This window comes from Heliangelus exortis, chromosome 5, assembly GCF_036169615.1.
Source record: "Heliangelus exortis chromosome 5, bHelExo1.hap1, whole genome shotgun sequence".
Lineage (NCBI taxonomy): Eukaryota > Metazoa > Chordata > Aves > Apodiformes > Trochilidae > Heliangelus > Heliangelus exortis.
In genome coordinates, this window is record NC_092426.1 from 3,090,141 (window position 1) to 3,102,628 (window position 12,488).

The 12,488-nt window shown below is 50.0% G+C and overlaps 1 protein-coding gene across 4 annotated transcripts in view; it reads right to left on the reverse strand.

The window, feature by feature from the left end:
- The window catches only part of DDHD1 (DDHD domain containing 1), a 71,136-nt gene extending 62,504 nt beyond the window's left edge, over positions 1–8,632 (reverse strand). The window contains exon 1 of one of the 4 annotated variants that reach the window (XM_071745174.1): positions 7,801–8,632. In XM_071745174.1, the coding sequence (XP_071601275.1) occupies positions 7,801–8,557 (757 nt within the window). In that variant the 5' untranslated portion in view covers positions 8,558–8,632. The remainder of the gene's footprint in view (positions 1–7,800) is intronic. The other 3 variants (XM_071745175.1, XM_071745176.1, XM_071745177.1) reach the window with 3 other exon arrangements.
- Positions 8,633–12,488: the final 3,856 nt, after the last annotated feature.

The following is a 12,488-nucleotide window of genomic DNA, read 5'->3' on the forward strand; positions in this document are numbered from 1 at the left end:
TGTGAGGACAGAGAAGCTGATCATGAGATGAAGGATTCCTACATTTTACTGACAGTGAAACCATTGTGCAGACAAGGTGAACAAACAGATGCTTGGATAAAGTAGCCAAAAAGTAAAATTTTATTATTTCATGTTTGCTAGGTAACATAACACTTATTTTTTTGGTTGAAATGGCTTAGTGTTCTCCAGCCTTCCAGCTATTCCCTAAGACAGTGTCTCAGAGCAGGTTACTGGCATTTAAATAACTGGAGCCACTGATTTAATCACAGCCTGGGTGACCTTTCTTCATTTAACCACAAACACACAATCTGTTCTGCTCTTTCAAAAGTAACAACATAACCTGAAGAAGAGTTCAAGGGTGAAATCCTGGCCATGGGAAACTTAACAAAGCTACAAGAATCTACTCAGCCAGACATTTTTTTTTTTTTTTAGTGTCTGTGAGGAAAAGAGACTCCATTCACTGAGCAGTAAAAGAAACTGTTTTGCTGCTCCATCAAATAACTCTAAATTGCTTTTCTGCAGCAATTTCAAAATTATAGGTGGAAGCTACTTCTGAGTTTCACAGAGACCAAGCACATTAAGAGCAATCTGACTGGCAAAGATGGGATTTTCTTTCCAGGCTGTGATCTACCTGTGTGAGCCTCCATGTTTTTGGGTTGGTTTTTTTTTTTTTGATGTTGGGTCCAGCAAGGGAGGAACACGTTTTGCTCCACTGTGAAATGACCTCTGTTCTACCAAGACCCCAAGAAGAATTCAAGCAACAGCTTCCAAGTGTTTTTCCCCACACAAGAACAAAAGGCTGATCTTGGGTTAAAAAGCCAAACACTGAAGGAACCCCTCAAAAAGAGAGGAATGCCCTCAAAGTCACATTTTGATTGTTGTATATCACTCCAAAATACAGTGGGTGTTATATTTCTCAAGAAGGGTTTTTTCCTGGTTTAAGATAGTTTAATTAATATCTCTGCAACTGCTCTAGACACAAACCTGAACCTGATTGTCCAAGCCAAAAAATCCTGTAGCTCACCTTCCCAGCCAGGTCAACAACGAGCAGGAAACATCAAAAAACCCTTGGGCTGCTGAAACACCAAACGGGGCTGCAGTTTTACTGTTACAGATTTATTTTTATTGAAATCTCCTCAATTAAAAATAGCTGACCAAATTTCAAGACTCTGAAGTGAAGCACCTCCAGTGTTTGCTGCCACTCCTCCCTTATCAGCTCCTTTCTTGTGTTTTTTGAAAGTAGGTGAGGTCAAAGCTACACCAACCCTCAAGAGAATGACTGTGCCACATGAGAAACATGGGAGCACCACCTAAAATGTAAGCATGGGCCCAAATCCCTCCAAAAGTCATGGGATTTTTGCACAACCACACCCTCAGCTCTCCTGGCAGGTGCTCAGTTGGTCTTTGTTCACCAGTATCAAGCAGCAATGATCATGTACTCTGAGAACAAGCAGGTTTCTAGACCAGAATGTCTTTTAGATAAAGGTTTTTTTTTCCTGTGCACACCTCAGACTTAACCATTAATGAACACAATGAAGATATTCAAGGACACACCAACTTTTGTTCTCAAAAGGGACTTTTTTTCCTGCACCTTCCTCCTAACTTGACTTCCTTCTTCTGTCTACACAGTGCCAGCTCCAGATTTCCTTAAGCTTTTAGCTCCACATTTATTTTTTTCTTCAATTTTTCACTCTACAGGGGTTTTTCCTGCTTGAAAACCAGCATGATTTTAGTTTCTTTCATCATAAATATCACTGCCTGGGACCCCTTTGCACCTCATACCCCTTTCATCACAGCACTCACCATGCAGTTACAACACTCCCAATCTCTGGAGCTTTTCCTCTCCAGTTCCACACCAGGATCACTCCAGTGTGGCTTCAGCTACTCTCAACCCACTCAGATCATCCCACACTACCAACCTTTTCTCTGGCCAACAGTTCAAACCACTTCATCTTCTCATTTTTCTGTTTTACAGAATACTGCTGGGAGAATTGCTTTTAGTTCTTTTAGTTTCTTGCTCTTCTGCAAATTCTTCTTCCATCGAGTCCTTCTGCTCACTAACTCATACACTGCCAGCTCTTCCAGATTCTTGTAGTCCTCCTTTCAGGGCAAAAAGAAGCTCTGCCTAAGGTCTCTGCCTTCAGTATCACTTTTTCCCTGGACAGCATCACCCTCTCACACACACTCTATGCATAAATTCACCTGGCATCTATCTTTAATTTAGCTTTGTCACCTCCAAATTAAACCTCATCCTATTTTGGTACCACCACAGCTGAATCAGTATTGAAGCCTGAATTAAGTCAGAACAGAACTCCTGATCCTTCCCATCCCACAAACATTTTCTGCTTTCTCAGCAACCCATAACTTGCATTCCCTGCATTTTCCTTCTGCATTTTCCTTCTTCCCTGTTGACCACATCCAGCAGAAAAGTGTTGGGCCACAGTTAAGTGCAAGCACAGCTCCATTTCTAAGTTGAGTCCATCCTTAGCTACTCTGCTGTAACTGACACCATCCTCTGTGATTCTGGTGTCATTTACAGGAGTAAATGGCAAGGGATTAATTTCATTTAAATAATGCTTGCAAATCCCCAGAATAAAAACAAAGGAGAAACTTGCCCTCAAACAAGGTGCTGACATCTCCCATCTCTTCTGGTAAAAGTATCCTAAATGCCACAAGGTCTCTCTACTTAAGGAAGGTACCAGAGACCAGGAACATAAACACAAACAAATGGAATTTGTGAGTTAATACAAGGAATGCTACAAATCTAAAAATTGTTTCATCTGTGGGTGTTAAGCCCTCGGGTCAAGAAGGAGCTGGCCAAAACTAAGCAAAAAGATACTTCTGGAGTAAGCAAGTAAGAAAGTAAAATCCAGAAAGAATTTTGAGTAGTAAAAGTAACACTTTAGCTTGTTATATAAGCTATCAGCACTACACTTGCAAAACAATAATATGTCTGGAGAGAAAAGCAAGAAAACAGTATTCAGGAATTCAGCCTTCAGTCTGAGGGTCATTTAGGTAAGGAAATGGTATCAACTAAGTTTGAAGCCTCCAAAACACCACCTGAAATGCTCAAGGTATGCTGTAAAGCATCTAAAATGTCTTCTGCTCAGAACAGACTCAGAGAAATGAAAACCCCAAACATCCTGGTAAACTCTTAATTTGAACCCCTGAATTTTTATCTTACTTCCTGAGTCTGTTTCACTAACTGTTTCTGTTTCAGAATACAAAACAAACCCTGTAAACTACACACACTGCCTCAGAAGACAGATCAGACACAGATTAAAGCAGCCAGGCAAGAGGTCTGCTAGGGACTCAAGATGGGTTTAGGGTTGCCAGGCTGTAAAGTGTCAAATTTATCCTGCCAGCTCTAGGGAAGGCACAAGCACCCAAGCCTCCTACGCAAAGCAGAGAAGCACCTTACAGCTCCAAAATGATGATTTTTACCCCAAGAATCAGGAGCAGCTGAGGAACAAAAGGCTTCGGATCTTATTGCTGACCTCTTTGTCCTGCATCAAAACAAGCACATGATAGAAAAAAATAATCTGCTAAGAAATAGCTTTCTGGAATAAGCCTTTGCCAAGCATCAACTCCTATACACCAGGACTTCTCAGTCATGTGGAGATTCCAAGTTCAGCATTTACAGCTGACTCGTTGGCATTCACATCTCATTTTGCAGCAGCTCAGCCTGCAGAGGTTTTTCACAAGGTGCTTCTGACTGCTTCCTCTGCCAGTGTACAAAGCAGCTGACAGCTTACAAAAACCAAAACAGTCTTGGGTATTTCTTTCAGTTCAGGCTTCAAGGCAGCTGAAAGGGTTTTTAAAAGCTGCTCGATTCCAGCCTGAGTGTATATATTTTAAAATTAAGACCTGTACAGACAGGTATCTGCAGGCTAAGGTCAGTAAAATAGCAGAAGTTACACTCAATTTTTATTCAGGGATGGCTCTGATGAACAGATTTTTTTTAAGTACAAGAGGTATTTTACTTAACAGCCTTCTGCAACTACTGGAGACAAAAACATCCATACTGAAAAACAACAAACACAACCAATAAACCCTTTCCAGATCTGGGTGTGGGAGTGGATTATTTTATCCTTCCCCAAAAGACAACGTTCCACAGACTCCCCAGGTGCCTGCAGAGATACAGGGTTTTGTTGTTGCTTTTCCCCACATACCACCAGGTTTTACAGAAGTCCTACTGCAATTTTTAAAACTACTGCTGCAAGACAGACATCAGCTGAGGTGATGGGTGTCCCCAACACGTAGTCAGCACTGAAACTGGAGAACAGGAAGGGCTGAAGACAATTAACTGTAGAGTGAAAGTGGGCTCATTTGTTAAAAAAAAGCTGCAAGAATTAAATACAGGCAACTTGACAATGTAACCATCAACAAGCAAATAGGAGAGAGGGCAACAGCCAGATGAGACAAACCCACAAGCTAAGATACAGGATAGAGTCACTTAAAAGTCCACAGGCTGCAGATTTAACAGGCTCACCCAGGCCTTTGAAAGCCAGAATGAGTAAATCTACAGAAAAAGGGTTGTAAACCAGCCAGTTTCAGCTGGGAGGGCAGAAGAGGGCTGGATAATGTAAGAAGATTCAAACAGGAGAGCCACATATAAAATACCACTTGTTGTGTCCACAGAAAGACAGGCAGCAGCCCAACTCCAAGTTACTGACTCACCTGGAAGCCAACATTAATGATTTTAGTCCTCTTGCTCATCTCTGCTAGTTCTACAATACTAATTAAATAAATCCCAGAGGTCAGAAGGTAAGGATAAAATTCTCAGTAATTAATCTGCTCAAATTGTAACTCAGTCTAATATCCCTGATGTTACAAATGAACCCTGCAATGAGCTTAAGAAGTCTGAAGAGCATTTCAGCACATGCTGAGCTACAATCAACATTTCCTTGGCATTAAGATCCCACAATAGTTGAAGAACTGTCAGCACGTTCAGTAGCTGTGAGATAGCAGCCTTCCCTGAAGTACTGCACACACATGAAACAGAACAACAAAACAGGGGAGAACAAAGATAAAAGCTTTTGACCTTTTGGTCTGAACTGAAAATGTGAATCAGCAAAACCAGATAGCAGTTTCTGTACTCTTTTAACGTGCACCTCAGCATATTTTATGTCAGTTGTACTCACTGTACTTCCTACTCGTGGGATGAGAGCAAGGTTCTCCTCCCTTTCTCATGGGCTTCACTACTCTTGAGATCTTGTTTGCCACCACTGGCTCCCTTCCAGTAGTAGCTGCCCCTTGGATCCAACATTTCATGCACACTATCAAATGGGAATAATTTGGAAATAACTGCTACACCAAGGCCTTCAAACTAAGAGATGAGATTGAATCCCTTGGATATGACACTGCTGTGTTCTCAGGTCTGGACATAGCAGTTAGGAGGAAAGAATGGAGGAGAAAAGCAAGAATGCTTGTGTACACAGGGAAGGAAATGTGTAAGTGGACAAGGAGTTAGACCAGAAGGCACTGACAGACCCTCGAAACACCAAAAGTTTCTCTCAGTCTTGCAAAGGAGTTGACTTGCTAATAAGAAAAGACTTGAGCACTTTCCTTAATCAGCTTTCTGAGAACTACAAAACATCCCTTCTCAGGGTAAGTCTTCTCAGGACCATGAGTTTATTTCTCCACTGCCTCTGGTGCTAACCTCTGGGCACCTCCCCTTCCGAGCACCAGAAATCTCCTCTGCACAGCGCCTGTTGTCATCTGAAACATCTGCTCCTCAGGCTTAACCAGACTGAATCAGCTTCCAAAATGGACAAGGCACAGGGTCAAGAAATTAAACCTTTAAGCTGCTGATGAGTACAGTCTCAGGCTCCCATTGCCAGGAGCAATCCTCTCTCACCTGACAGCTCTGCTCAGCCACTCTCCTCTCTCAGTGACCAAAGGGATGGCAGCAGTTGCCTCATCCCCTGGAGGATCTGCATCATCTCTTTCCAGAAACCATCCTGCAGATGCACCAAACACCACCAGCAAGGGCTTGAGGGTGGTGTCAGGGAGAAACACCTCCTCCTTCTGCTCAAGGAGCTGTGGCCAGGCTCCTTTTTAACTGAAAGCATGTGTGGAGAAAGACCTCTGCTTGCTTCTCACTGGAGCAATGATTTGAAAGACAGATTGTCAAGTGAAACTGAACCACCTGGTACTGTCATTTATGGATCTTCCTTCTGTAAAGATGCTGAGAAAAAAGAGCAGAGACAACCAAAAGCTCTGGTTACCATATCTGAAACAGTTCTGCTGTTCCTCTGTGACTCCCAGCTGAGCCTCAAAAACATGCAGAGGAAAAGAGAGAAACCTGCTGGCCCCTCTCCCAGGCCCATGCCTGGACATGGTCTATTGCTCAGCTGCTCTGCACCTCTCACTCTGCTCCATAATATTTTCATTTGTCCTTGAAGGAATGCAGTTGGAAAGCAAGTCCTCAGGGATGGAAGGTGAACAGTGGCACTGCTTGTCTGCTCCAGGAGAACTGACACTTGTCCATGGGGACCTGGGGAGACTTTCCCTCCAAAGGAAGGGGCAGAAAAGCTGAGGTGTCTGCTCTCTTTTCAGCTCTGTTTCCCTTCTCCTCCAGCAAAGAACACAGAAGTGCAAAGGGGAGCGTGGGAGAGGGGGTGCATCACCACCTCACTTCGAGGTTGAGGGGGTGAAGCAAGTATCTGTTCACTAGAAGGGGAAGTAAGGACTGGGCATGCATCTGAAATGCCTGTTGCATCCCCTCCCAATAGAAAACAGGAGAAGTCACATTTCATGCCCTCTCCCAGGGGACAGGTGATGGGGTAAGGAAGATGAAGCACTGTATTATCCTTTTCCTAGCAGAGACAATAAAGGGCAACAGAGGGGAAGCCAGGTATCTGCCCTCTCTTTGATCATTCCTCACTGAAGAAGAGGGATCAGAAGCATGTGGCAGGGAGGCAGCAGCCAAAAAAATTCTTTTTCTACCCTGCTCCTTCTGAAACATACTGAGGGAAGGGTGGGGAGCACTGAAGGCAGATTCCCCTCCGTGGTCACCCTTTGTTTAGGAAAAGGGAAGCATAAGGAAGAAGGGGCTCAGCCACCTCCTGCATGTGTCAAGAAATAAGATGTTCAGACATCCCAGGGAGTGAATGCCCAGACCTCCCCTTCCTCTAGGTGCACTGGTGAGGGGGAAAAGCTGCCCAGTTCCCTTTGCAGCTGGAACTGGGTGAAGAGGTGCCCAATACATCCTCTGCAGGGAATCTCTGAGGGTTACCCAGTGCCTCTCACCCTCCAGGTGTGTTAGGGTGTCCAGTGTCCTCTGCCAAGTGCACTCTGAAGGATGCCCGTGCCTTTTCCCTTACGAGTGTGCCCGGGAAAGTGGGATGCCAGATGCCACCATCCCCACCCTGCGTCCAGAGACTTGGAAGGGGAATTCCCAGTTCCTCCTCACTCAGTTGCGTGTCAGAGACAGGCACCCAGGGTTCCCTCTCCCGAGAGGATAGTTCATCCCCCATCCCTTATCCCCAGGGGCACACGGGCAGCAAACACTTCCCCAACCCTCTTGGCTGTGTTGGTGTGACAGGGAATCCTCAGACCTCCCCATACTCACTGCGCTGGAAGGGCAGGACGGGGAAGGAGAAACCCAGTGCCGGGTCCCTGTGTGCCCTTGGACAGCCCAGACACCTCCCAGGGGCTCGCTGCTAGGACACCGGGAAGGGTGAAAACAGGGAGAACCCCCCCACCCACCTCGGTGTCCCGGCAGAACAGGGCAAGGGCGGACCTCTCCCCCCGGTGCCCGCGGCAGGGTAAACGGGAGACAACCCCCCCCCATACCGGGGTGCCCGCAGGCGGGCCGGCGGCACTCACGGTTCCAGTAGACGGGGTAACTCTCGGCGTTGGCCACGTCCACCTCGTAGAGCCCGCTCCGCACACACACCGGCTCCACCGCCGCCTCGCTCTCCCGGTTCTCAGCCGGGCCGCCGGCTCCCAGAGCGCGGTAGGCCAACTCGATCCGGAGCGAATCGTAACCGATAAAAGGCTTCCAGGTTTTCCGGTCTTCCCGGTAGAACCAGCGCACCTCCTCGGCGCCCAGCTCCCGCACCACCTCATAGCGGGGACGGCCCCCGCCCGGCCGCCTCCTCTCGGGCACGGCGGCCGCCGCCAGGGAGAAGCCGCTGCCGCCGCTCCCCAGCCCCGCTCCTTCGCCCTCGCTGCCCTCGCCGCCCGTGCCCGCGGAGTAACGCAGCGAAGCGACCGATTCGGCCTCGTCGAAGTCGTCGTCGCCGCCGCCTCCGCCGGCCTCGTCGCTCAGGCTCAGGCTGGGTTCCCGCGGCAGAGCGGCCGCCGCCGCCTCCGGCTCCCCCTCGGAGGAGGAGGTGGAGAACGCGGTGCGGAGAAGCGGCGAGGAGCGCTGCTGAGGGCGGCGAAGCGGCCGGGCCAGGGGATATTGCAGTCCTCGGCTCTCCTCCTCCTCCTCCGCCGCTTCCTCCTCCCCGCGGGCCCGCCGCTCGTAGCAGCCGCCGCTGTAGCCGCTGGCTTCACCCGGCAGGTCCCAGGCGCCCTGCGGCGTCCCGGGCTCGGGGTAATCCATGCCGCAGCGCGCCCGGCCCGCCGGTGCCGCCTCACCCCGCCTCACCTCACCGCCCCCGAACCCGCCCCGCACCCGCCCGGCCCGCGGCTGCCGCAGCCGCCACCGGCACCGTCCGGGCGGGGGCGGCGCCGCATCGTCACGCGCGCCGCGACACGGCCGGGGGCGGGGGCGGAGCGGCGGCACGCGGCCTGCGGGGCTGCGCGGGCGGGAGCGAGGGGAACCCTCAGGGGGGGCCGGCGGCGGCGGGTGGGGTGCGGGTGAGGGACCTGCAGGGACAGCCCGCAGCCCTCTGAGGGACCGTCAGAGAACCCCGCCCCCCGCAGCCCCGTCTGGGTGTGAGGGACCCTCGGACAGAGCCCGCAGCTCTGTGAGGGACCCACAGAGAAACCCCCCTCAGCCGCGGCTGCGGGTGAGGGACCCTCGGACAGAGCCCGCAGCCCTCTGAGGGACCTTCAGACAAACCTATCCCAAGTCCCGGCTGCGTGTGAGGGACCCTCGGGCACAGCTCTCAGCGCCGTCTGCGGGTGAAAGACCCTCAGGGACAGCCCACAACCCCATCGAGCTTGAGACACCCTGAAACACAGTGTGCAGCCGCATCTCCCGTGTGGGACATACCCTGAGACAAAACTCTCAGCCCTGTCTGGGTGTGCGGGACCCTCAGGCACAGCCCACATCCCTCAAATGTCGGGTGTGAGATGCTCCTTCCAACACCGCCTGCAGCAGCGTCTTGTGTGTGGGAGACCCTCAGATGCAGCCTGCAGCCCTGTGTTGTGGGAGACACTCAAACACAGGCCTGCCTTGTGTGAGACACCCCTAGACACAGCCTGCAGCCACGGCTTGTGTGCCTGATGCCCTCAAACACACAGCTGACAGCCCCAGCTCTGCCTGTGGGACGCCTCCAAGTACAGTCCATGTACCTGTCTATCGTGAGACACTCAAACAGTCAAAACTTCTTGAGTGCGTGTGAGGCACACTCAGACACAGCCTTAGGTTCTGGGTGTGACAGGTGCCTTGAGCTACAACCCGTGTGTGTGAGACCTTAAACAACCCTCCAAGTGTGTCCAACAACCTCAGGAGACAAAGCGCAGCCCTGTTTAAGACACTCTCAAAGACCTCTTGCACCCTTGTATGTGTGTGTGTGAGAAAACACACGTACTGCAGTCCCATGGGGATCAGTGTCTGTATGCGAGACACCCCCAGCACTCATCCTGCTGGCTTGTGGGGGATACCTGACACCCCAGCAGTCATCCTGTTGCCTTGAGGAGGGGTACTTGATGTGCCCCAGTCTTGGTGTCACTCTGTGTGTGTGTTGCTCCTGACAACCTGCCAGGAGTCACTGGATTCGGGCCTTTGAGTGTGCGTGTCAGGCCCAACATCTGGTAACTTAACAGGGGAAATGGGGTACACACGTATGCAAGAGAGACCAACCCCAAGCAACACCCTGCAGTATGCCAGGAAATACTGGGGGAGGAAGGGGGAGTAGAAAGTGGACCTTTTGTCACCCCCCGAACACCTAACAGGGAGCTAACCTGTTCACCTCCATGGGCGCTGGGTTTGTCACACCCTGACACTACCAGAGTGCAACAGGAATCCCTCCTTTGGGCATAAAGAGCTACCCCCCACACTTAATGGTTGACAATTATGCACAGGGTGACACTGTACATGAGCTGCCCCCCAACTAAACACTGACAGCCTGGAAGGGGTGGAAGAGGTGGTCAGGTTTGACCTCTGCTTGTTGGTGTGACACCTCTTTTCCCTTCATGCAGGCATTTTGCTGTTGTGTGAGGGGTGTGAGAGGGGCAAAGAGCAAACACTCCACAAATGAACAAGTGGGCAACAACCTGGGGTCACCCTTGTGCAAAAGGGACCTTACCCTTGGAGGGGCTGGGGTTCACCCGTGCTTGTTTGTGTGTGTTTGAGAGAAACAGCCGCCTCCCTCCTCAGTACACACCTTGTAATCAACAGGAGGGGGTGTTGAGATGTGTATCTGTGTGATAAAACGCCTGGCACACTGGAGCAGGAAAATGAGGGAGGGTGCCCGGGTGTGAGCCAACTCCCCATCCCAACACACACCAAGAGAGGGACAGTGATGGATCACCTCTTCCCTGCCAGTACCCCCCACCCCCCTCCATCCTTTCTCATGGGTTGAGGGTGGTTGTGTGGGAAAGAGAGAGACTCCCAGAAACACACCCTGGCTTACTGGGGTGTGTTTGTGGGACAAACCCCCTCTCTTTTCGCAACATGCCCAGGAGGAAGGAGGCAATGAGAGGGTATGTGAGTGATACTCCTATCTCAGTTACACCTTGAAGGGAGCTGATACCTCTGTGTTTGTCACATCTGTGTGTACAACATCCCTGCTGCCTTACTCACAGACATGTGGCAGCCAGGGCCAGGGTGCTGGGCTGTAGCCATACACATCCCACAGCCTGACAGGGGGGTGTAGCTGTAGCTGCAGGGATTGTACCCCCAACCCAACCTTCACACAGGCACACTTTCCAGAGGGTACAAGCAAGGAAAGGTGCAGATGGATGGGTGTCACCTCTACATGGGAATTCAGCTGGAACAGAGGAAGTTCCACCTCAACATGAGGACAAACTTCTTTATTGTGAGGGTGAGGGAGCACAGGCTGCCCAGAGAGGTTGTGGAATCTCCTCTGGAGCCTTTCCAACCCCCCCTGGATGTGTTCTGTGTGTCCTGCCCTGTGGGATGCTGCTGTGAGATGGTGCTTGAATTCGGTGAACTCCAGAGGTCTCTTCCAACCCCTGACATTCTGTGATTCTATGATTCCCCAAATGTGACAACCTGTGCTGGCCTGAGGTGGGTGGTCAGGTTTTACCCCCCCCGGAAGTGCCTGTGTATGATCAGAACTCAGGGAAGAAAGCAGTTGGCTGAGTGCCATATACATTTGTGTCCCCCCCTACCCCTAAATGTCTCTGTGTGTCATTTTCCTTCTTGATTTACAGAAACCCCCCTCTCACAGCCCCATCCATCAGTTGGGGGGAAAATCCACATGCACGTGTTCCCTGATTCCTCTGTCTCCTACACGTTCTCCTTGCCTCCATCCTACAGTCTCCAGCAACAAGAGACTTCTGTGTGTTGCAGGGCACTGGATGTCCAAAAATAGGTTTGTGCCCTACCTCCTACGTCCGCTTTCAGCCAGGGAATCCTGTTAATGGGCTGTGTTAAAACACAGAGAGAGGCCAGATGAAGTTCAGGCTGGAAAGGGAGGTGAAGCTTTTAAAAATGTTCACTGCTGGTGGATTGTTTCCCTGAGTCATTAAAATCATTCTCAAAGACTGTGCACGGCTCCTCGAATGCATCACCAACATTTTTTCAATCCTAAAAGCTCCAAGAACTCTGTTAGCACTCAGGAGCCTCCACCCTGGGAGCTTTCTGCATGCTTGTTCTCCCTTTTCTAATGGAGAAAGAGAGGAAAAAGAGAGGAGATAACAAGGCACAGGCAAGAAGTCAGGGGAGGAAGCTGTGCCAAAGCATTTGACCAAACAGAGACATGATCTGTTTATTTCTCTCACCTCTTGCATTTCTAATGAACTCCACAAGGTAATCTCTCTATGAAACCTGCCCCAGATTTTTCTCCACAAGGGGAAAAAAAAAGGAAATGTTACTGAAAGAACAGATGGTAGGATCCCCAATTTTTATCCTGATTTCATAGAAACATAGAATCATAGAATTGGCTGGGTTGGAAGGGACCTCAGAGATCATCAAGTCCAACCCTTGACCCACCGCTGCGGTTGCTAGACCATGGCACTAAGTGCCACATCCAGTCTCTTTTTAAATATCTCCAGGGACGGAGAGTCCACCACTTCACTGGGCAGCCCATTCCAATGGCTGATCACCCTCTCTGTAAAGAAATTCTTTCTAATATCTAACCTAAACTTCCCCTGGCACAACTTAAGACCGTGCTCTCTTG